The following is a 21,608-nucleotide window of genomic DNA, read 5'->3' as shown; positions in this document are numbered from 1 at the left end:
GGTATTCAAACAACATACGAATGGGAAAAAAGAAAAACATGATATGAAGTTTGTGATAAGGAGGTTATCTTATTGTACCTTACATGTTATACTACCTGGCTTTCTTGAATGTAATAATATTCCATAGGACAAAGTGGTATTAGAGGAACAATATGTCATTGGTTACATAATGATGCAATCTTTTATGTATTTGCTTCTTACCTTTCACGGACACCCCCCAAATCACTTATAGGGGCAATTAGTCAAGTTTGTGTAATGTGGTACCCTCTTATGTGAAGGAGGATTTGAGCACCAAACGGGTTAAGTTCTAAATCTTAGTAGAAGTTTGCTTAAATGGTAACGACAATTTTGAGGCCATTGCAGGCACCAAAACCAATTTTGATAGAGGGTTCCACGCTAACCTCGTAAAAGCAATACATTGTTTAAGATCATTGTATATTATCAAGAAGCAAAAATGCCAATCAAGATGTTTACGCTTGTATCGTGGTGGTTTATGACATGTATCAATGAATATTTCTCTCGTTTGTAATAGTAATCCAACTAGTGAGCTAACAACCCAATCCACGGTAATAGTTTCGAGGATTTTAGTCAACTAGAATACGTGTAAAATGATCATGTTGAGCCAAAATTAGAGCCATTTGGTTGGACAATCCAAGATGCGTAGAGCCAAATCCCAATGTTGCTTTGATTTAAAAAAGACAAGTCACCAGAGTTGTTGCAAAAATTGAGCTTAGTGCATCTAGGAGTCATAGAGTCCTTACCTTGCTCTCTCAAATTTAAGAGACAATTATTATTTAATGATTGGCTCTTAAACACGAGAGAGCAAATTTAAGAGCCAATCCATGTCGATACAAAAATATATATTGAGCCACTTCTCAACTCAGGTGTCCATGAAAGTCATGATTGATGTCCTCTCATATCAAGAGATATAGTCTCTTGCTTATGATTTAGTTAGGGTGAAGGTGAAACCTCAAGAAACTCCCGAGCCTCTTGCTTCGACAATAACAAATTCAAGACCCCATCAAAATTTTATTATATCTCTATGAAGGTTATGCAAAGAAGGAAGGAAGGAGGAGATATTTGTATTTGTGGTGCTAGCAACTCCAGTGTCCAAGTCTCCAACCCCAATTTATAACCTCTCACATTGGACTTTGAGGTTATTCTATGATATACTTAAGATAATTTGGTGAATGGGTTTATCAAACATTCTAGATCTCTTACTGATGCTTCCATCTTCTTCATTGAAACGAAAATGGTTCTCTTCATTTACTCATGGATTTATTGAGGACCGACCAAAGTCGCTATTCAAAAGACATGTGCTTTATCATCAATATCGAGTCTTTTGGAGTTTCACACGGTGGAGCCAAACTCTTCCACTCGGTCTCTAATACACTAAATAGGGGTAGTGGTCAAGCATGAAAATATTATAATCACACCATACCCCTTTTGTTAACTTTGATTTTGTCTGATGCCATAGAAGTTAAAACACGAAGCATTGTTGTGACACACAATAAACTAATAGCCACACATGCACGAGGTAAAGGTGAGTTCACAAGCAAAACCTTCTATTTTAACGACTTGCCCATCTTCTTTTCCACTTTTTTGTTCACCTTCGTTGTCTTGCATTTTTATTGAAAATATATCCTCCATTGGTATTGGAATTACGGTGGCCAAATGCCTTATACAAAATAGTCCAATATTACATATGACCATAGTCAATCTTTGTAAGTAAAGATAAGTAAGAAACACATGTAACCAATCTTTAGAGACAAAGAAAATACAATGAAGCCATGTTCGTCTCCAAATGAACAAGATGAATAGTCAAACCTCCAGAAAAAAACCCAACAAAGTAGCCAACTTCTCAAAAGCACGCCTCAACCTTTCACAAAAACATGCCTACAAAATCAATCAGCTTTAGAAATTCTGGAATGTGATGAAAATTTTGCCAATGACTTCAAATGGTTGGAATTGAGCAAGGTATTCCAATTTGTTGTTGTGTACTAAATTATTTCAAAGAAACATGTGTAAAGGGGTGATGATAGCATTAAAATCTCATATCTTCAAAGCATGTACTCTCGCCAACCCTCAAGAATATGCTTCCAACTCCACACCAACACTCGTAAACCATAAAAGAGAATGATTCTACTCTCCTCGTGCCCTCATGAAAGTATGCTTCAGCCCCCAACAACCTCATCACTCATCCTTATCAAACCTTAATTTTTATCTTTTCCTTCAATTGTTTTCTTTCCTTAAAACCTTCACGAGCTTCTTTTTTCTTTTTTCTCTTTGTATTGCTTTTCCATTATCGTGGTCTCTTTGTTGCCTTTGTCCCTCCTCTATGTCATCTCTCCTTTCAAGCTCTTATTCAACACGACCTAGCACTCACTATTAATCCCATAATGGTCTCCTCAAGAGACTTCACTTACACCATCGCCATCACCATGACAATCATTGTCCCTACTCCATCACCACCAACTGCCCTCTCTTCTTATTGACACCATTGCTATCACCATCATCGGCTTCGCCATCACCTGTGCCTTTGTCTTCCAAGATCTCCAATGGAACTACAAGCTCCTCTATAGAAGATTGCACTCCTAATTAGACTCAAACTCACCGAAGAACAGTGTGTTAAAATCATATTTGTGCTTTCACTAAAGAAACCCTGCATTTAGATGACCATTGTATGCTCTTAAAAGTTGTTAAATGCGAGCCCACACATGAAGAAAATAAATTGTGCAATGTTAATGAGCCAACTCTCTAGAGTGAAAATGTGCCCAACACGCCATGTACTCTCACGAGATCATGTGTCCCCCACTTTAGATACGTGTTCTAGAAAATAACCCATGGCTCCCTCTTGCCCACATGTTTAACAAACAATGCACACGTGTTGTCGTAAAGAACACGTGTCCCAACATTGCACCACCCATGTACTAACGTAGAAATTGTGTGATCTTTCTCCCACATTAACACACCCAATCCATGTTGACGGGTTCAAAATCTTGAAAAAAACATTGGTTTCTTTCTCAAATGTTGCATCTACATCGTTAGTTCCAATCATTGCCAATGACATTTTCAATTGGTCATTCACACTCTAAAATCTTGTCAACCTACACAAGACAAAATATCAAGATCATCCATGCATCTCTTTTAAAGAATCCTACAACATACGAATGAGATGTCATGGTATCACCACTGTCACAAACAACAATAGTAAACAACATGAGAAATGATGTCCATGATAATATGCCTTCACCACCATACTAACATTGCTAGGTGTTACGAGCATAACCATAATTTATCCCACATATAGTCTACATTGTAGTATTTTATACGCAAGGGTAAAAGTGTGAGGGCTAATCGAGAGCATAAAGAAGGGTGTGTTGCTTCTAATCCTAGTATTGAGACAACCCTCCAGGGCACGTCTCGATCCCTTTGCTTGAGGGCGGTCAAGTGGATCGACACCTTTCTCTGTCTTTATCTCTCTCTTTCTCTTTATTATCTATCCTCTTTTTCCTCATTTTATGCTGACATTAGAAATGATCTCTAACAATAGGCCACTCACCATCATTGCCTCTACGAAAAAAGAGTGATCCATCACATTGAACAATTGGTCCTATAGTGGTTTAGGACATGAATACATAATCTAAGGAATCTATCAACATCCCCAACCCCCATCACCATCTTCATGGTACTCGAGCTTCCCTTGTGGAGCTCACTTTTTTTGTGACACCAATGGTTCTAGAAACATGAACTCACTCACTCACGCCTCTACTTTAACCTTAACAAAACCCATAAAGTTTGTGCCTTAGCAAACAAGACATTGAGATAGCAAACAACGAAATAATATTCCTTGTTTTTGTCCCCTTTGGATGCAAACAATCAGTGTCAATGCTACTCGCATATAATTATCATTTGGTCTCAACGGGTTTATTCAATACCATCAATCTTATACAAGAAGGACCCTTGCCACTCCTCAAACATTCCACACCCACCGAACCATTCACCTTCTTCCAACACCAACACCCATTCAAACACTTTTAGTGGACTATCGTAATCTCACCAACAAATGCCAATGGTTTGGAAATGTGGAACACCCAGACGAAATACTGATCCCGCATGGATGTGCACACTCCAGTTTGGTCTGGAACTATTGTAATCTCAGCAACAAATGCCCATGGTTTGGATATGTAGAACACCTAGAAAAAAAATTGATGATCCCGTGTAAATGTGCACACTCAAGTTTGGTCTGGGAGTGAAGTGAAATAATTAGTCAATTGATCCGCTTCTCTCGCTAGGAGGAGGAGAAAAACATAACGCAAAACATTCATTCATTCCCGTATGATATATGTAAACATTTATTTACGGATGGGAGAGAGGCGGAGCGCCGCTAAAGATAGCGTCCCAACGCCGCTAAACATGACGGGCGGAGGAGCTCTCTTTTTTCATCGGCTTCTTCTTCTTCTTCTTCTTCTCTGCAGACAGGGAACCTAAGAAACAGGAAAAGCAAAAAAGAGAAGTACAATCCACAAATCTTCTGCTTCCATCCTTCTTATTCGTCCGCTGCTTTTTCTTTGTCTTCTTTTTCCTCAAACGTCCTGTCGAGCTTCTTCTTCTTCCTCGCATTGCTCTTTATTCTCCTTCTCCTGCTTTCTGCTCTTTTCTTTTTCATCCTTCTTTCTGTTTCTTCTTCTTCGTCTCCTCCTCCTCCTCCTCCTCCTCCATCATCATCATCATCGTCATCATCTTTCACTCCTTCTCATCTTTATTCCTTTACCTTCTCCTTCACATCTTCTTCCGTTCGACCTCATGATCTATACGGCCATCGACACGTTTTACCTGACACCGGAGCAGCTCCTCAATTCTCCTTCTCGGAAGGATTCCATTGACGAGCTGACGGAGAACACTCTTCGTCTCTTCGGATGTGAGCTCATTCAAGAAGCTGGGATACTCCTAAAACTGTAATTTTCTTCTCAACATATATTCTTTCTTTTCATGTTCTGTGGATTTACTTGTTTTGTCTCAGAAATATTTTGCATTATTGGATATCCCGTGTTTACAGACACACACAAACACACACACACACACACACACACACACACACACACACACACACACACATTTTTCTTGTTTCAGGAATTTGAAATTTTAGAAAATTTGCAGGAATTCGTTTGTTATCTCTCTCTCTCTCTCTCTCTGTACAATCATCCATTCTCTAGTTTCTATGTTGTGCCTGAAGATTAGGTTTTTATTGCTCATCTCAAGCTATACAGAAATGTGTTTGTGCATCAATATCTTGTGTGTGTTGGATTTATCTTTTGTTCTTAATTTTCTAGATTCTGAAAATCTGCAAGAGTTTGTTTGTTTATGCGTGTGTGTGTGTGGTAAACCAGAGTTCTATCATTACAATTTGTTAGCTTCTGAAACACTGCAGAAGATACACTAAGATTTATGTTATCTTTGTATAATGTTGACTTGCAGATGCACAGAATCATCAGATACAGGTCTCTAAAAAACATGTGATTGCATCATAACTCTTAGCATTGTAATATTTCGGAATCAACACTTTAAGATTCATGTTATCTCTAAACAACGCTTCTCAAGCAATATTTTATGTTATCTATCTATAGCATTGCTCGGAGGCGGTACGATCTCAAGCGCTAAGAATTCCTAGTGCACCTGATTGCAGGTTTTAGTGTAACATGCTAGTTGGCCATGTAACATTTCCGCAGAAATACACAGGTTTATATTATCGCCATATATGTTTTCCTTAAGAGGCACGATCTGTAGAATCATCAGGTAAAAATTTCTAGAACACATTATTAGAAGTTTTAGGGTAAAATACCTCTTAGTTGTGTAACTGTAGAATGCACCATTGCGCGAGGTGAATATTCATGGATATACTGTGTGCTATTCCATCCGAAAGAGACATATTTTAACTGATTAACGCTTGAGATTTTTGTTCAGCTTCTATGCTACAGGAGACACGAGCTAGAGATTTCTTTGAGCACCTGATGGTAGGGTTTAGGGTAGCATACCTGTCATTCTTGTTATATCGAAGTGTACTTCCTGTAACATCAACATTAATGAATAATTTGAGTTCCATGGGTTATGGAAATCTGTAATATGATACTAAGATTCATTGCTATCTTTGTATAGAAAGTATAGAATCATTAGGCTGTATTTCTGGCGCACATGATATCAGGTTTTAGGCATCACAAGGATAGTGTTTGCAACTGACATTGATGTATAGCGTGTTTCTGCTTCAATTCTGTTCACCGTTTGTTACTGTGCCCTTATACAAGGCCAACATTTATGAATAAGGCGGTTCTTATCAAGAATTATGTCACCCTTTTTATTTTTACCAAATTTGACTCCAATCAAGCTCATGGATGACAGTGTTTGGGTAACATACTTGCCATCCATCTTATATTGAATCGCACTTTTCTGCGAGGTCAACAACATTTATGATTAATTTGAATTCCATTTCAAGGATCAAGTGTGAATCTATTAGCTTTGTATTAGAGGCATATAATCATCAGCTAGATATTTTTGGAGCACTCGATATAAGGTTTTAGGGTCACACACCTCTAATGTGAAGTTCCATTCCATGGATAGTGTTCAATACCAACTTTCATGTGTAATGTGTTCCTGCTTCAAGGATCATGTATGCTAATGTGTTCACCCCTTGTTGTTATTCCTTCATGTGAGGCCCAGGTATAGATAAGGTGGTTCTATATCAAGGATCATGCTTGTCTATTGTTTTTACGAAAATGTACTCCTACCTTTCATTAAAGTTCATGACTTATTACAATTTATAGATAACGCCATTCTGGCATAAGGATTGATGTTGACATATTTATCATTTGTAACTATAACTTTGAATGAGATCTAAATTTGCATAATGTAAGTTTTATTTCAAGGATTGTGTTTGCTTATGTGTTATACTATTTCTGAATTGCAGGCCCCAAGCAGTCATGGCAACTGGCCAGGTGCTACTTCAACGTTTTTTCTGCAAGAAATAATTTGCAAGATTCAATGTTAAGGTTTACACTGTGCTTATATTTCTACTTTTCCCTTTCTGAATTTTTCATATTGGGAGTCTAATAGTTATTGATTTAAATCATGACGCCTTCTCGTTCTATGTAGAGAGTAGCTGCTAGTTGCTTGTGGCTTGCTGCAAAACTTGAGGAAAGTCCAAAGAAAGCTCAGCATGTCCTGAATGTCTTTTATAGGATGGAATGTCGTCGAGAAAACAAACCTCTTGACTTCTTGGATCCTTTCTCCAAGGTTATTTCATATCTCTTAGGCTGTCCATGCATGAGTAATCATAAGACAGTCAAAGGTTGCCTCCAAGGCTGCATTCTAATTGGAATCTTTCCTGCTGTGCAGAAATATGAAGAATTAAAAATTGACCTCATAAGAACAGAACGTCATCTTCTAAAAGAGATGGGATTTATCTGTCATGTAGAGCATCCACATAAATTCATTATCAATTATTTACTTCAACTGCATGCACCAGCGAAAATGATGCAAGAAGCATGGAATTTAGCAAATGACAGGTAAACACTTGGAATATGATTCATATATGAGTATAAGATCACTTGATTATTGTATTGGTAGATTTTATAATGGTAATTTGGTATTGTTTTGTGCCCAGCATAATGACTACCCTTGTCCATCCCCTTAGACTGTGATGCATGCATGGCTATATGATTGATTGGGTGTTTGTGATCTTAGGTTTTTTGTTTGAAATTTCATCTTCTTGACTGTAGCTTAAGGACTACTCTCTCCACGCGTTTCAAAAGTGAAGTAGTTGCATGTGGTGTTGTATATGCTGCTGCTAGGAGGTTCAGTGTGAGCTTGCCAGAATCTCCACCCTGGTGGAAGGTATTTGACGCTGAGAAAGAGGATATTGATGAAGTGTGCAGAGTTCTGGCAAACCTTTATAGTCAGCCAAAGCCCAGCTATATTGAGGTTTCCAAAGATTCCAAGTCCTTTGTATTGACAAGTAAGGCATGGGAACCTCTATCAATTGGTAAGGTAAGTCACATTTTACCTCATATTTATATATGTTATTTTTCTTCTCAATTTTGTTATGTATTCTTTGGCATTGTAACTGCAGGACTGTTTGATAGGTAATATTTCTGCTAATGGAGCTAAACCAGAGCAGGGTTCTATATCAAATGTAAATTCTTGTGAGATCCTGGTGAAAGTAGCAGTTGACAAGCTGAAGAACTCTTCATCATTACAAGACTCAAAGAGACTATATGATGAGATAATTGCCTGTACACTCAATAGAGATGAATCGGACGAGGCAAAGGAAACTGCCCATGAGGATGAAGAAGCTTCATCTGGTAGAAGTAAGGAAGCAAGTAATACCGACAAGAAAATTAAAGAGAAGGAAAAAGGCAGGCCAAAGTTTCCAGAGAAAGGAAGGGAAATTGGCAGTGATTGGGAGAGAGACCAGGAGAAGATGCAAAATAGAAACCAAAGCAAGGACCAAGACAATGAGTATGACAGAGATAGGCAACATTTGAAGGATAGATATCATCTCAACCAACGGAGTAAAGACACAGGTGCCTAAGCTGCCCATGACTCTTAATATTTAATTTTCATGACTGCAGAGCCTTTTTGGTAGTAGACACTTCAGTCACAGTTTGCTTTCATTACATAAAATTCTGAATATATCTACGTTAAAACCCTCAAGGTTACACATACACACTTGATTGTTCAAATTGCTTAACATGCACCCCAAATCTATGAACTTTCCTCCCTTTTGACTCCTTGTTAAAGTTGTGTCTATGAGCAAACATCAGTCAAAATTAGGGTTCCAAGTTAAAAATCATTGATCCTAAAAATTGCAAAACACCAGGCAAATATTTGATGCCCACATATCCTTTCTGGCTGTTTATGAGAAGAAAAAATATGTACATGAATCTTTGGAGTCCGTTTATTTTGCATTTTTTCTGAAAAATACTCTCCATTATGTTTATAAGTTTGTTTCCTAAATATTATAACTTAGATATTAAGATACTGTGGCATATAAATGTAATTTTTGTCCAATGCCAAGGCTATGGTTGATGAAGTTTTGCTTATTAGCTCCAAGAGTGCAAGAAACTAGATATTGCTTGGTAGGGTTTGCACCATCTACCATTCAAACCTTCAATGATCAGTGACGGCAAAGAAATGTGGGATAAATGGGTTGTATTGTTACGAAAGATAGGTCCGATCCTTTATCCCTTGTCAGTCATGAAATAGGTTTTATAATCGTCAGTCACTCATTGTGTGATCAGGTGCTACAATTGAGGGGGATGTACAATTCAAATGACAAAAAATCTAGTATTTAATTACTGTATCCAAAAAGCTTATAGTCTTGTAGCTGGATAGATTTGTAATGCTGTAACCACAATTGCCTGACATTTTCTTTTGAGTTTTTTGACATGTTATAAGGCTATTATCAAACTACTGGGTTAATGTATTTTATTCATATTAATAAGGTGTATAACTTATATCTGTATGTACATTTATGATAGCATATCAAACCTCAATGTGGGATGTGATTTGTACAAAAAGTCTCTCAACAAAAAGGATGCCCGTTGTTGCTTGAGTTGGGGGAAGCAAAAGTGGCGACTTTGTACATGTTTTGCTATTTGCAGTTCTCTTTTTTTATTTTGGTCTAGAACCTTGCTTTTAATATTGGAAATCAAATGCAATTGTGCAGTTGACAATGTGTTATTCAATTTATTAGGTTACTCAGAGAAGGTCAGGCATCACAGATCTAATCGAGGTGAGTTTAAAATTCAAATAACATTATGTGGTGGAGTGAATGTTTTTGTTTTGTAAAACTCATGCCAAAGTATCAAAATCATTGTATTTTGAACAGAGAGGGAGTACCACAGCTCTGAAAGGGATTATCATAGCTCATACAAACTAGCAAGAGACAAAGAACGACATCGACATCATCCATACTCATGAAGAAAAATACCAGCATTTCTCTCTCAGCCTTTTACTTCATTTAATGCATAACTTTTGAATCTTGATCCAAAAGTGTTTGATATCCATAAGCCAATGCTAAACATTCCTTTCACTCTTCCATCTTTTGCTTACTGTTACCCTGAGTGGGGATTTATTGTAGAGGTGACTTTGCGTGGCGAGAAACTCTGGATAAAATTAAGCCAGATTTGGAGAGGATTTGCTGTATCAAGCTGACTTGAGGAACTGCTTCATAACTTCACGGTCGGTTTCTAGACCCATGTAGTCTTGGAGCTATATATAGCTTTTGAACTAAAACATATGGAGTGTAATTTAAATGAATGGTGAAGACACAGACCTTCAATTGTATCAACCTGATAAATATTATGACAGAAAAAATGTTCTCCCCATTTATGATTATGCATTTATCTTTCTAATGCGGCATATAAGCATTCAATTAATAATGTTATAATTCTTGCGTATATACTGATGTGGAGTGTGCTGCATGTGCACATAACTGTAACAGCCCCATGTTAACAACATAGCACACTGTGCTCATGAGGGGAACTGTGGAAGGTAGATGTTACCGTTATTTGGTGGTAAGTGCAGTCGAGCAAGTGCTGCAATCCAGCAATGCAGCAGGTATTATCAAATACACACTAGCCTATGCTTGAGAACACACAGAAGCTTTCTATAGCAATGAAGTTTTGCATCTTTGTGCTCTTTTGTGTGTTCTAATCCTGGAAAACCAGCCTTCACTGAGTGTTTTCTATTTTTGTAGGATATAAGAAAAGAAATCAGATGGGTTTCTGTAAGTGAAACTTTATTTTCAAGATAAATGACATAATTGGCATTGATATTTTCATGCTCTTTTTGTAGGATATAAAGAACAATTCAGACTGTTCAGTAAGTGGTTCAAAATTTATGATATGATGGGCATTAACCTATTAATGGTAATTTGGATACGGAAGTAACTGGATGGCAAATGTCAGAATAGTTGATTTCTTGTATTTTGAAAATTTTAATTTTTAAGCCTTTTGGTGTGGTCAAAAGTAACAGGGATGATGACATTTTTTTGATGGAATTGGATCCCTGCTGGCTAGCATGGAACTTGTGCAAGAAAACCTGGTAAAACTTCAATTCTCCTTTTTGGATTAATCGGAAATGGAACTTGTATGTGTTGTCCCACACTATATGAACCGTGAATTATTTTGGTATTTTTCTTTTACTTCGCACCTATTTTCAAACATTGTATAATCATTTGCATTTGTGTTCTGTTTAAAGATTGTTTTTCTTTCACACTGCAAGTTTTCTAGCCCCAAAGTCCTAGAGTAGTGCTTGGAATCTGTTGACAAGCAGAAAATAGTACTCAGATAGGTGTGCAGAAGATTCCCAAATTTTGTGTGCAAGTTATAAAGTTCTGAGGATACTAATTGTATTTGTGCATTCATTAAGAGGGTTCCAAACTTATGCTTATAGTCCTACTTGACAATATCCACGAGGATACATACAAATTTGGGATCATTTTGGTGGTGCATGTTAAAATGGTCTACATTCATGTGTCTGCTCATTATTTGGGTTAGAAATTGACTCAGAAAGGGAAAATATAGGCTTAATATATTATTAGTAAAGGTACATTGTTACATCAACATCCAAGAGATGGTATCAAAATATTTCTACTTCTTGTTACATCAGCAGTATGTGGAAGAATTTGTGACACAAATGATTTCTTATTTCTTGTCCATTAGCTTGTGATTCATACATGCCAGAAAATGTATTGTAATTTATGTTCCCTGTATTGTATAAAAATGGTCATCAATTCCTGACCAATCTAAAAGTCTTAGGCTATTGGAGAAAACTCTGAAATACTCACACCAGTATATCTTTGAAATACTGAACTTTGGGGGCATTTAGGAAATTAAAAAACCCAGATATTTCATAGTTTTTCTCTTGTTTATAATACTAGATTCTGCAGAAGAAAGGATTGGAAACTATCAGTTGTGCCCTGTTGATATATGCTAGAAAACAAGATTCATGTTTTCCATATTCTTTAAAAATGGTTTTCGTGCTCAACTCAAGAAATTTTCTTGATTATTATATAGGGAACTTTTTGGAATCTTTCTGGATCTCTTTCTGTAGCATGTATAAAATTGGGAAGTCTGAAGCTATTACTCATAGAATTGTGAAATCTGAGGCTATAAGATGCATTCTAGTTATTGATTTTTAGATAATTATTTATTTATTTCTTTAAGCTTCTAGTTTAATAATGCATTCTAGTTTAAATAATGTATAGGAGAGACCCATATCATCATGTACCGTTGTAAAATGATGGTGAAAAGGTTTAATTTGTAAGATTTGGGTAGTTGCTTGATCTTGTTGGAAATTGTATGCCGCATGCCTTTAATGAGGAAGCTAGAAATCAAGATTAGTACTCTTTCTTAGTCTCATACATGACACTAATAAAGATTCAATATGACAATTGCAAAGACACAGTTGTAAAGACCAATGAATGACATTGTAAAATTGTGTCCAATGCAACCTTCTATCCTTTGTGTAGGAAAATTCCTTGGCAATGTCTGTCTGTGTATGCCAAAATCAGAGTTATTGAAATTGCAATATTTGGAGGAAAATTTGATTTCCAACATTCTCTGCAATATTCTAAAAATCAAGTTCTCACCAACTTCCAGCATATTGAAATTCCACATTCTTAGTAAATCCCCATGAATGTTTTTTATTCAATGAAAAATCATTATCAAGTAACAGTTTCTCTTTTGATAGTAATGTGGACAAATCATGATTGTGCACAGGTATTACATCTTATATATGACGCAATTGAGAGTATGATTTAATTTGAAACGTCCAAATCTTGATGTACGGTTTATGCGGAAAGAATATAAAGTTGGACTAATTTGGAAACGTCAGGCGATTTACTTCATACCAACTATCTGTTTTTGTTCCTGGTGTTTAGTCTGATTTTATTAGTAGCCATGATTGAGGCTATAGTACCAAGTTCCAACTATGCATAAAACTGTTTAACAAACACACATGGTTCAGTAGTCAAAGCAACTTCGTTGCTTTCATATACTCATCGGACGTTGCCCTAATTACTCTATCTACATTATCGGTTGTTTTCCCTTGTTTCAATGATAGAATGAGTAAAGAATGTGCTAGGAGATGGAATTCAACATTGCGAAGATATGGTTCTTTCCAGCCGCTTCCCTCTTCATTCATTCCTTTTGACATAGATTGCTTAATATGAGAAGGAACTCCCCGATAAAATCAAACCACACATACTTGAGGGTATCAAGTAGTAAAAGCTATTGAGTGAAGAGGTGTAGAAAAGTCTGGCTACGTTCTACTAAAAAGTTGCCAGTTCTCTATCATCAGTAACAACTGGTTCAGTCAAGTTCAAGAAATGGGCAATCTGTATGTCTGTTTCATCTATCTTTGTATCTAATATATATATATATATAATATGCATGTAATTCATATATCAAGTGAATATGATTCAGATCTGAAATTCGGAATGCTAAAGGAATTTTATAGTTTGATTAAGAAATTTCAAGCATTCATTGGAAATATGGGTAATGTGAACCATCACTTCAAATTTGGGTCAACAAGATCATGTTATAGAGCTTACATAGGCTATTACTTGGGCACTGTTATAGAACAATAATTTGTTAAGTGGCATTCTCAACGGTTGGAAATGCCATGCCCTAGATTAGAGCAAACTTCTACCTTAGTTGTAGGTGCGTGGACATGCAATGATGAATTATCCTCTCACATAACAGTGAAGTCAATTTTCTTGTTACATCTATCATTCCTATCAGGTTCATTAACCTTGGTTTGTTAGTTATATTTAACGTTTTAAGTGGACTAGAAGACAAGTATGTAAAGTGTGTTCCAAATAAGCAATCAAATTTAAAATTGGGATAATTCAGGCAAGCCAGGGATATGTAAAGTGTATTCCAAGTATTTTGGTTAATCAAGTTATTCCCTTTACCATCAGCATGATTAGCAACCCTGAACCTTTGGTTCTTCTTTTTTTGTAAGTTTGTTATCTTGGTTCTCAGCAATAAGAATCCCACAAAAATAGAACACTAGATTGCATATCTCATCTAACTTTTGTCTAATAAGTTCTGAATTCCATCAGATTTTCAGTATTGAATATGTTTGATACCTAGCTAGTTGAAATTCAGAGCTCCCAAAATTTCTTATGACACCTTGCAATCTCCTAAAATAATTCTTGCTTTCTCATTTATTATGTGGACTCTTATATATATATTTTTTCAATTTCCATTCTACTCTGCTCATTCGTTTTAGAAAGAGAAAAAGGTCCACCTTAAACAGCTTAGTAAATCTTAGTCATAGATCAGAAAATGCACAAATATCCAAACTAATAAGTGAAAATTTAGCTTTAATTTTGCAATTTGTTGTTCCAAAACAAAAAAGTGAAGTTCCAAATAAAAAACAACTATAAACTCATTGCCCAATGTGTCCAAACATGTCACTATAGTAAACATTCCGCATTTCTTTCCTTCTTAAGGAAATGTTTTACAATTGCTCGTTTTAAATCACGAACAAAGAAATCACATTCTTCTTTAATGTCAATTCATCAGCTTTAGACGGGCTCACATGCTGCAGAGAGGGAACCATATTATTAATTAGAATATTTATCCTTCAAATATTAGAAAATATCGTATGGAAAAACACTCACCCCTGAAAGAAGGCGTTCCAGTCGTTCAACTTCTTTCTTTGCATATTCTTCACCTTTTTCCAAGACTTTATTAGCAGCTTTCACATATAATTTTCCATAGCTGGCATAAAGTAGAAACAAAAGACTTATTCAACTTGCCATAAAGACACTGTTCAAGTTTGTATGTCAAATTTTTGTAAGTAATAAAAAACAATGCAGATTAAAACACTTGTTATTGACAAGAAGCTCGTGACTAACATTTGAAAATCAAAATATGTTACAAGAAAAAACAAACCTGGCTGTAACACCCTTCAATGATCCTGACTCTTCCTCCAACTTTTGAAGAACTTGCTTTCGATCTTCAGCTTTGGCACTCAAAAATTCTTCTACCAAAGATATTAGACTATCCACCTTACCTGCCTGAGAGCACATAAGAACATGTTTTCATCTGTAATGCTATAGCCGACTCTATTTTATAAACAATTGCTAAAATCTAACGTGCAGGTAGGATTCTTGACAATGTCAAGGTAGCCAAGACGTAATATTACCTCTTGTGTAAGTTGTCCCTTGCTGTTACGATTGGTGCCTGTGCGCTCGTTAATGAAGGCAATGAAAGCATCAACATCTCTACCCCCATTATAATCTTCTCCTTCTTTGTTTTCTTTGGGGAAGAACTTCAATGTGGGATAACCACTAACACCATACCTGGAAATTCACATTTCTTTTACAGTGAGCAGTATAAGCACAAAAGAAACAGGAATAAAAATGTTGTGTTTCTTCTATTACAGGTCTCTCAGCAGCACATTTGGTTTGGGGGGTGGAACGGGGCAGCAGACTTACCTTTCACCTAGACTTTTATGGTTATCTGCATCAACTTTAGCAATCACAACATGTTTATCCCCCTTAAAAGCTGTTGCTACTTGGTCATATACCTGCATTTAACATGACAACATTGAGGAATAGTTTATCATACACATGACAGCTAATGACAACATTGCAAACTCACCGGAGCAAGGCTTTTGCAATGTCCACACCTGCAAAAAGATAGAAATGAAATCTCAGAAAACAAAGAAAGGTGATGTTCAGAAAATAATGTAATGATGTGAGAACTGGCAATTGAAAATCTTATCTTACCAAGGGGCATAGAATTCAACAAGTACATCCTTGGAATTATCAAGAACAAACTCATCGAAATTCTCAGGAGTTAGGATTAGCACATCAGATACTGGCGTGCTCACTTTGATATGTGTACCTGCACAACTCTTTATCATGAGCACTTTCTGAAATGTTTTCTAAATTTGATGGACAAGATGCTGGCCTTGAGTAAGTAATCCTATAAGACTGCTTTGGTCCATGAGTAGGTATATCTACAAAACAAGCTGGGGCTTATATCCTCTATTTAATTACCAAAAGCATCAGTATCAACCTTAGGCATTTGTACTTTGAATCCATCCTCCTAGATATATCAGGGTTTTGTCCATGAGTAGGTATATCTACAAAACAAGCTGGGGCTTATATCCTCTATTTAATTACCAAAAGCATCAGTATCAACCTTAGGCATTTGTACTTTGAATCCATCCTCCTAGATATATCAGGGTTTTGTCCATGAGTAGGTATATCTACAAAACAAGCCGGGGCTTATATCCTCTATTTAATTACCAAAAGCATCAGTATCAACCTTAGGCATTTGTACTTTGAATCCATCCTCCTAGATATATCAGGGTTTTGTCCATGAGTAGGTATATCTACAAAACAACCTGGGGGTTATATCCTCTATTTAATTACCAAAAGCATCAGTATCAACCTTAGGCATTTGTACTTTGAATCCATCCTCCTAGATATATCAGGGTAGCACAAGCCACAAAACCAGTCACCATTAAACATATGTTATGGCAGCCTAAAATATGAAACACCCGAAAACACTTAGCAAACATTTCTGCCCAATGTGTCTCTTTTCACAAGTTTCTCCCATTTTTCTCAACTATGATGAAGTATAGCTTGGGGATTAGCATGTTCCAGTCCAATATTTCAATGCCCTTGCTTCAGCATTAAAGCTTTTGGTAATTATCCCATTGCTTGCGCAGTTGGAAAGCTTAACAAAAATAGATATAAAGCTATCATTAAAATTTCATAAAAGCTTGCGTACCTGCTTCTTGGTTGACAAATTCCACCAAAGATTCTACAGTACGACCCCCAGAATAGCTGATATGTACAGCAACAAAATTCAATCATAATTCATCTGAGAGCACAGATAAATTTCTCATTCCCTGAACTTGAAGTTAAAACATGTTCTACTTACTCTATTGGCTCCAATGATCCTTTGGGAAACCACTTGATCGTGGGAAAACCAGACACCCCATACTTCGAACAAGTGCTTTTATGTACATCACAGTCAACCTACAGGGCAAACAGTACATAAGAGGGAAAATCGATATCATTGGCATGAAAATTACGGATCTATCTCCTTGAATAAACCTTCGCTATCAACACTGATTTCGATTTCTTGAAAGAAGAACCCAACTTCTCATATTCTGGAGCCAACTTCTTGCAATGACCACACCTGCAAATAACAATAACATGAGGAGTTCTATCACTTGAATTTCCATGACATATTTTCAATTATTTCACAGCATGTCTCACAATATGTCCTAAATACAAGAGAAAAATATGTGCCTTCACCGTGATTTTGCCCAAGACATTTTCAATGTTCTTTTATATGTAAATGCACATAGTATATGTAACAAATGTTATCCAATACTTTACCATTAACCATGATTTCCTCGGAGATAACATCCATTGCATTTCTATGCAAATGTGTGTTAAAGCAAGTATGGTGCTTCGGCAATAACCATTATTTTCTGCTGAGGTAACATCCATAGACTTTCTAGGCAAATGTACTTTAAATAGGACACAAGTTGTGCTAGATAAAATACAGTGTTTTAGCCTTCACCATGATATACTTTCCTGTTTCTCATATTTGATAGTCTTGGTCGTTGATTACAGATTCAATGGTAAACGCACACAATTTATACGATGTTCCTGGCTAAGGCTATGAGGAAAATGCAATGTAATCAAAGTGTAAGAAAATTATGGATATTTCAAGGAAACAATAATAAGATCTCAAATCTCATGATTCTCCAAGTCGTTCTATGTAGTTGAGGTGACGAAAATGATACATTAGATTCAATCAAGATAGGTGGAAACTTGTGCTAGACCAAAGACAGCATTTTGATTCTCCCTTAGATGATGTTCATCGCCATAGTACCATTTATGCAGCATGTGCTGCATTACAGATTTTGAAAACCTAGTTTTTTCTGTCTTAGTTATAGCTAAGATAGAAATGCAACATTTATAAGTGCGTGATCTTCTATAGAAACTGGCATGAATGATGAGATCTCGAAGTAATGTTCATTATCCTGACTATGTATCGTAGCAAATAACAAAATTGATAAGAATGTGTAAAGCATCACCTGCTTACAACAGAAACTAAAGTATGATCTCGACATGTCACATTTTGTCAAGATCTAATTTCTAGCATCAGATAGAAAAAAGTGGATCTGAAAACAAGATTTCTAGAAGAAGAAGAAGAAGAAAGAGAAAGAAACAACTTTTCCTGCAAATAATCTTATGCAAAAGAGATAGTTGTTGCTGAGATAAAGGGAGAGGAAGGGGAGGAAGAAGAATTATACCACGGTGCATAGAATTCGACGAGAGCGTCTTTCTCTTTGCCGATCTCTTCTTCGAATGTGTCGTCAGTGAGAGCAACAACATCTTCCGCGGAAGCGATGGCGAAGAAGGTGGAAGAGAACAGAGGGAGAAGAACGAGAACGAGAACGAGAGAAAAGAGCTGAAGAGAGGCCATCGCCATCAGAAAGGGCCACGCGAGAAAACACTGATTTCTATGATTCTTCTCGTCGTCGAGTCTTCTTCCGACAGAACAGAAGAGAGAAAGAAAGAGGAGATGGGAAAACCTTAAAAGACGAAAAAAGGAAATGTTGTGTGGGGGGCAGGGAGGGTATAAGGACGAAATAAAAGAAATGTCTCCATAAAGAGAAAGAATGAAAGAAAGAAAGAAGGAAAGGTGATGGGCTATATGTGCTGAGACGAGGAATCGCCAAACGGTTTGGTTTCAGCTTAACTAGTTTGGCATTGTCCAGACTCCAGACCAAACGGGTTAAGTCTTAACCGGTTTGGGAGTTTTCAAACTTGAACCGAACTGGCTCCTAAACCTGTTAATGCTTTAACCGGTTTGGCCAAACCAATTAGACTTAACTAGCTTGGGAACTGGTTTGAGCTCAATTTGGGAACTATCCCAAACCAAGCTCAAACTAGCTATGAACCGCCAAACCGTTTAACGACTCAACTCAAGCTTGAGTCAGGCCGTTGTCGACCCTTGGCCTGAGACTATAGTTTCATTTCCATCTAACTCTCTCCAAAAGGAGCAGGGGGGGGGGGGACGAAGGGTTATGGTGCATGTATGTATGGCTCGTTGTCTCGTCGATGTAAATGGTATTCCGTCCATAGCTTCTAGGCAGGGTAGGGTAACTCACATTCCCTTACCTTCTTAATTGCCATTGAACGATGACAAGTAACTTTGAAGCCTCGTATTTGAGGGTGTTTGTTTGTTCTTTGGTTTTCTGCTTCAACGAGGGAGACACCGAGTGTTGCAGGTGTGTTCATGTCCCCTGTCCCTAAAAAAAAATCAGTGGTGATGTATTGGTGAATATTAGAAAGGTTATTGTTAACATTTTGTAGTTTATTCTCTTTACGTCATTTTAACTTTAAGATATACCTACCTAATGTCTTTATATTCGAGGTATCCAATAGTTGGGAGAGGGTCCAAGTACGTCTTTGGATTTTCCCTGTATCTCAACGTAAGTTAGACATTTGCATGTAAAATGATACTCATCCTCTATCTCCATGTGTCATGATCTACTTACCCTTTCCTCTATAGAAAGTCCATTAGCGTGTCCATTTTCAATCTCAAGTCAGTGGGATGATACTCTAAGTTGTCCAATGACAACCCTTAGTCCATTTGGTAAGAACGTATCTAGACATTTTGGTCATATAATAAAACAAAGCTCAGAGAAATACATGAAGTTTTCCTTATAATACAACATATTAGATAAGAATGTCTCTAGTGGGTTGATCCATTTGTTCGAGTATAAATTTGCCATATTTCTTAGCATATCACTTTATTATAGTTCTCATGAAAGATTAAAGTTGTTGTGAAAAACCAACTGACGTATAGGTTGTTTGTGGAAAGCCAATTGACTTGTATCCTATTAATAAAAACTATTACTTAAAAGTGCGTCTAGCAACATATGAGGTAAATTTAACTTTGCTCTATATTTCCTACGACATTGTTGATTTGCTTCAGATTTTATATAATAACAACATAACCAATGGTCTCTCTAATTGTGACCACATGAAGGTGTTAGCCCCAAAGCTCAAATCATTGTTGCATACACGAGGGAAGGGTTTACTAATTAGTCAAAGAGCCACCTCTTTGTTTGTGGCTCTTGGAAGTATGCCCGGTTGCATTGTCTCTCTAAGAGAGAGAGAGAGAGAGAGAGAGAGAGAGAGAGAGAGAGAGAGAGAGAGAGAGGTATTTGGGGAATTTTGTCCAAACCCTGAAACCTTTTGAAAGCTCACTTATTTTAACTAACCAAGACAAGATACTCTCCATGATAACCCCTCACCCCCCTCTTCTTCTTTTATTGCTTGTCTCATCCGCCTCCAGATTCCTCATGTAAAGCCAATCTGTCACCAAAGCTAACGGATTCTTCACACCATGGGTGGTTGGCTCTTTGTTGGTCTCATACCACCATCCCGAAACTCGTTGTTTGACATTGCCCTCCTTTGTTGCCTCCCAACCTCGTTTGGCTTGTTTGCGATGACGCTGATTTGCTTAGAGAGGAGTTCCTGTAACACGCCCCCAATTATTTTGCATATACATATCTATTGTTGTCTCCAGAAGTGAAGCTTTGTGTATTGTATGTTGATCATGATATGTGAGCGAGAGTGTTCTCTTTCTCTTTTTCACTGGCCCCATAAATTATGGATACATTAGATGAACCACTCATTATTACTTATATATCCATGCGACTACCCTATTAAAATTCTTAAATTGCAACATACAATCATGGCAATATGGTGGTACAACATTAAGCATGTGGGTTCATGTCCCCAACAATGGCTTGACGTTGTACTCATTGTAAGAACTCTTTGCCATTTTAACTTGAGAAATGTACACTAACTTTTGCACATAAAGGAATGGTTTCACACATTGCAATTGACATTTTTTCAACATTGGGAGTGAAAGTGATAATGTTGAACTTTAAAAGTCAATCCAAATCAATGTCATGATAAAGCATGCATATATGAGTATCCATAAATGTGATAAAGGTATTTGCTCTCAATGAAGCACTCCGTTGAAACTCCTAGACATTTGAATCAATGTTTAAATTTATTTGATTGTAGTTGCTATTTTTTTCATAAAAAGTTAACCAACAGTGCGAAATTTCTAATTGGAATGACTTTCTTGTTATTTTTAAGATAAGCGTTGCACTTGATATGGTTGGACTTTTATATAAAGTGTCTTCTTTTTGTGGAAAGGAATGTGAATTGGATTGTTAGGGACAAATATTTTAATTGTTGCAAGTATTGCAACAAAAAGAACGTGTGTGCCCATCTAAGAAACTAAATCAATGTTATTGTTTCTTCCTTGATTGATTTCTAACACAATAAATAATATTAATTAATTCATATATTCTTTGACAAATTGATAATAAGATGGGGGTTTTTCTGAGCTTTAATTCATCGATTCACTCTTAAGTTTATTTTAGGTCTCATGCATTTCTTACAAATAATGTCTATATAATCCATCTGTTATGAATGGGATATAAATGTGATTATGTTGTTTGGTCTATTGAATGAT

At 36.6% G+C, this 21,608-nt stretch overlaps 1 protein-coding gene and 1 pseudogene across 2 annotated transcripts; one reads left to right on the top strand and one right to left on the bottom strand.

Moving 5' to 3' along the window:
• The first annotated feature begins 4,577 nt into the window (after positions 1–4,577).
• On the top strand, positions 4,578–11,200 carry LOC147865309 (cyclin-L1-1-like; annotated as a pseudogene). Its single transcript, XR_015529639.1, has 11 exons — positions 4,578–4,958; positions 6,962–7,043; positions 7,147–7,287; positions 7,390–7,559; positions 7,773–8,040; positions 8,123–8,576; positions 9,749–9,787; positions 9,884–10,020; positions 10,136–10,236; positions 10,499–10,614; positions 10,754–11,200. The product of XR_015529639.1 is annotated as a cyclin-L1-1-like (transcript).
• Positions 11,201–14,372: 3,172 nt separating this feature from the next.
• Positions 14,373–18,599, bottom strand: LOC147865308 (protein disulfide-isomerase like 2-1-like). The gene is made up of 11 exons (XM_087318089.1): positions 18,358–18,599; positions 17,144–17,228; positions 16,968–17,065; positions 16,815–16,870; positions 15,803–15,920; positions 15,675–15,702; positions 15,509–15,600; positions 15,217–15,373; positions 14,964–15,088; positions 14,690–14,789; positions 14,373–14,610 (listed from the first exon to the last, which is right to left on the bottom strand). The coding sequence occupies exons 1-11, from the start codon at positions 18,534–18,536 to the stop codon at positions 14,542–14,544; spliced, it is 1,107 nt and encodes a 368-aa protein (XP_087174215.1). The 5' UTR covers positions 18,537–18,599; the 3' UTR covers positions 14,373–14,541.
• Positions 18,600–21,608: the final 3,009 nt, after the last annotated feature.

Source organism: Azolla caroliniana, unplaced genomic scaffold, assembly GCF_043228905.1.
Source record: "Azolla caroliniana isolate FFs.n. ecotype wild unplaced genomic scaffold, voAzoCaro1.0.p SCAF_4, whole genome shotgun sequence".
In the NCBI taxonomy this organism is placed as follows: Eukaryota; Viridiplantae; Streptophyta; class Polypodiopsida; order Salviniales; family Salviniaceae; genus Azolla; species Azolla caroliniana.
The sequence above is the reverse complement of the archived record's forward strand: the minus strand, read 5'-3'. Positions and strand labels throughout refer to the sequence as shown.

Bases quoted from the DNA above. Each gene is read 5' to 3' on its own strand.
- LOC147865308 (XM_087318089.1), bottom strand. From the start codon at position 18,536: ATGGCGATGGCCTCTCTTCAGCTCTTTTCTCTCGTTCTCGTTCTCGTT. The intron at 15,601-15,674 runs GTGAGTTTGCAA...TGTTAAATGCAG, and splicing joins ATTGCAAAAGCCTTGCTCCG to GTATATGACCAAGTAGCAAC. The intron at 15,374-15,508 runs GTAAGTCTGCTG...GTGAATTTCCAG, and splicing joins CATAAAAGTCTAGGTGAAAG to GTATGGTGTTAGTGGTTATC.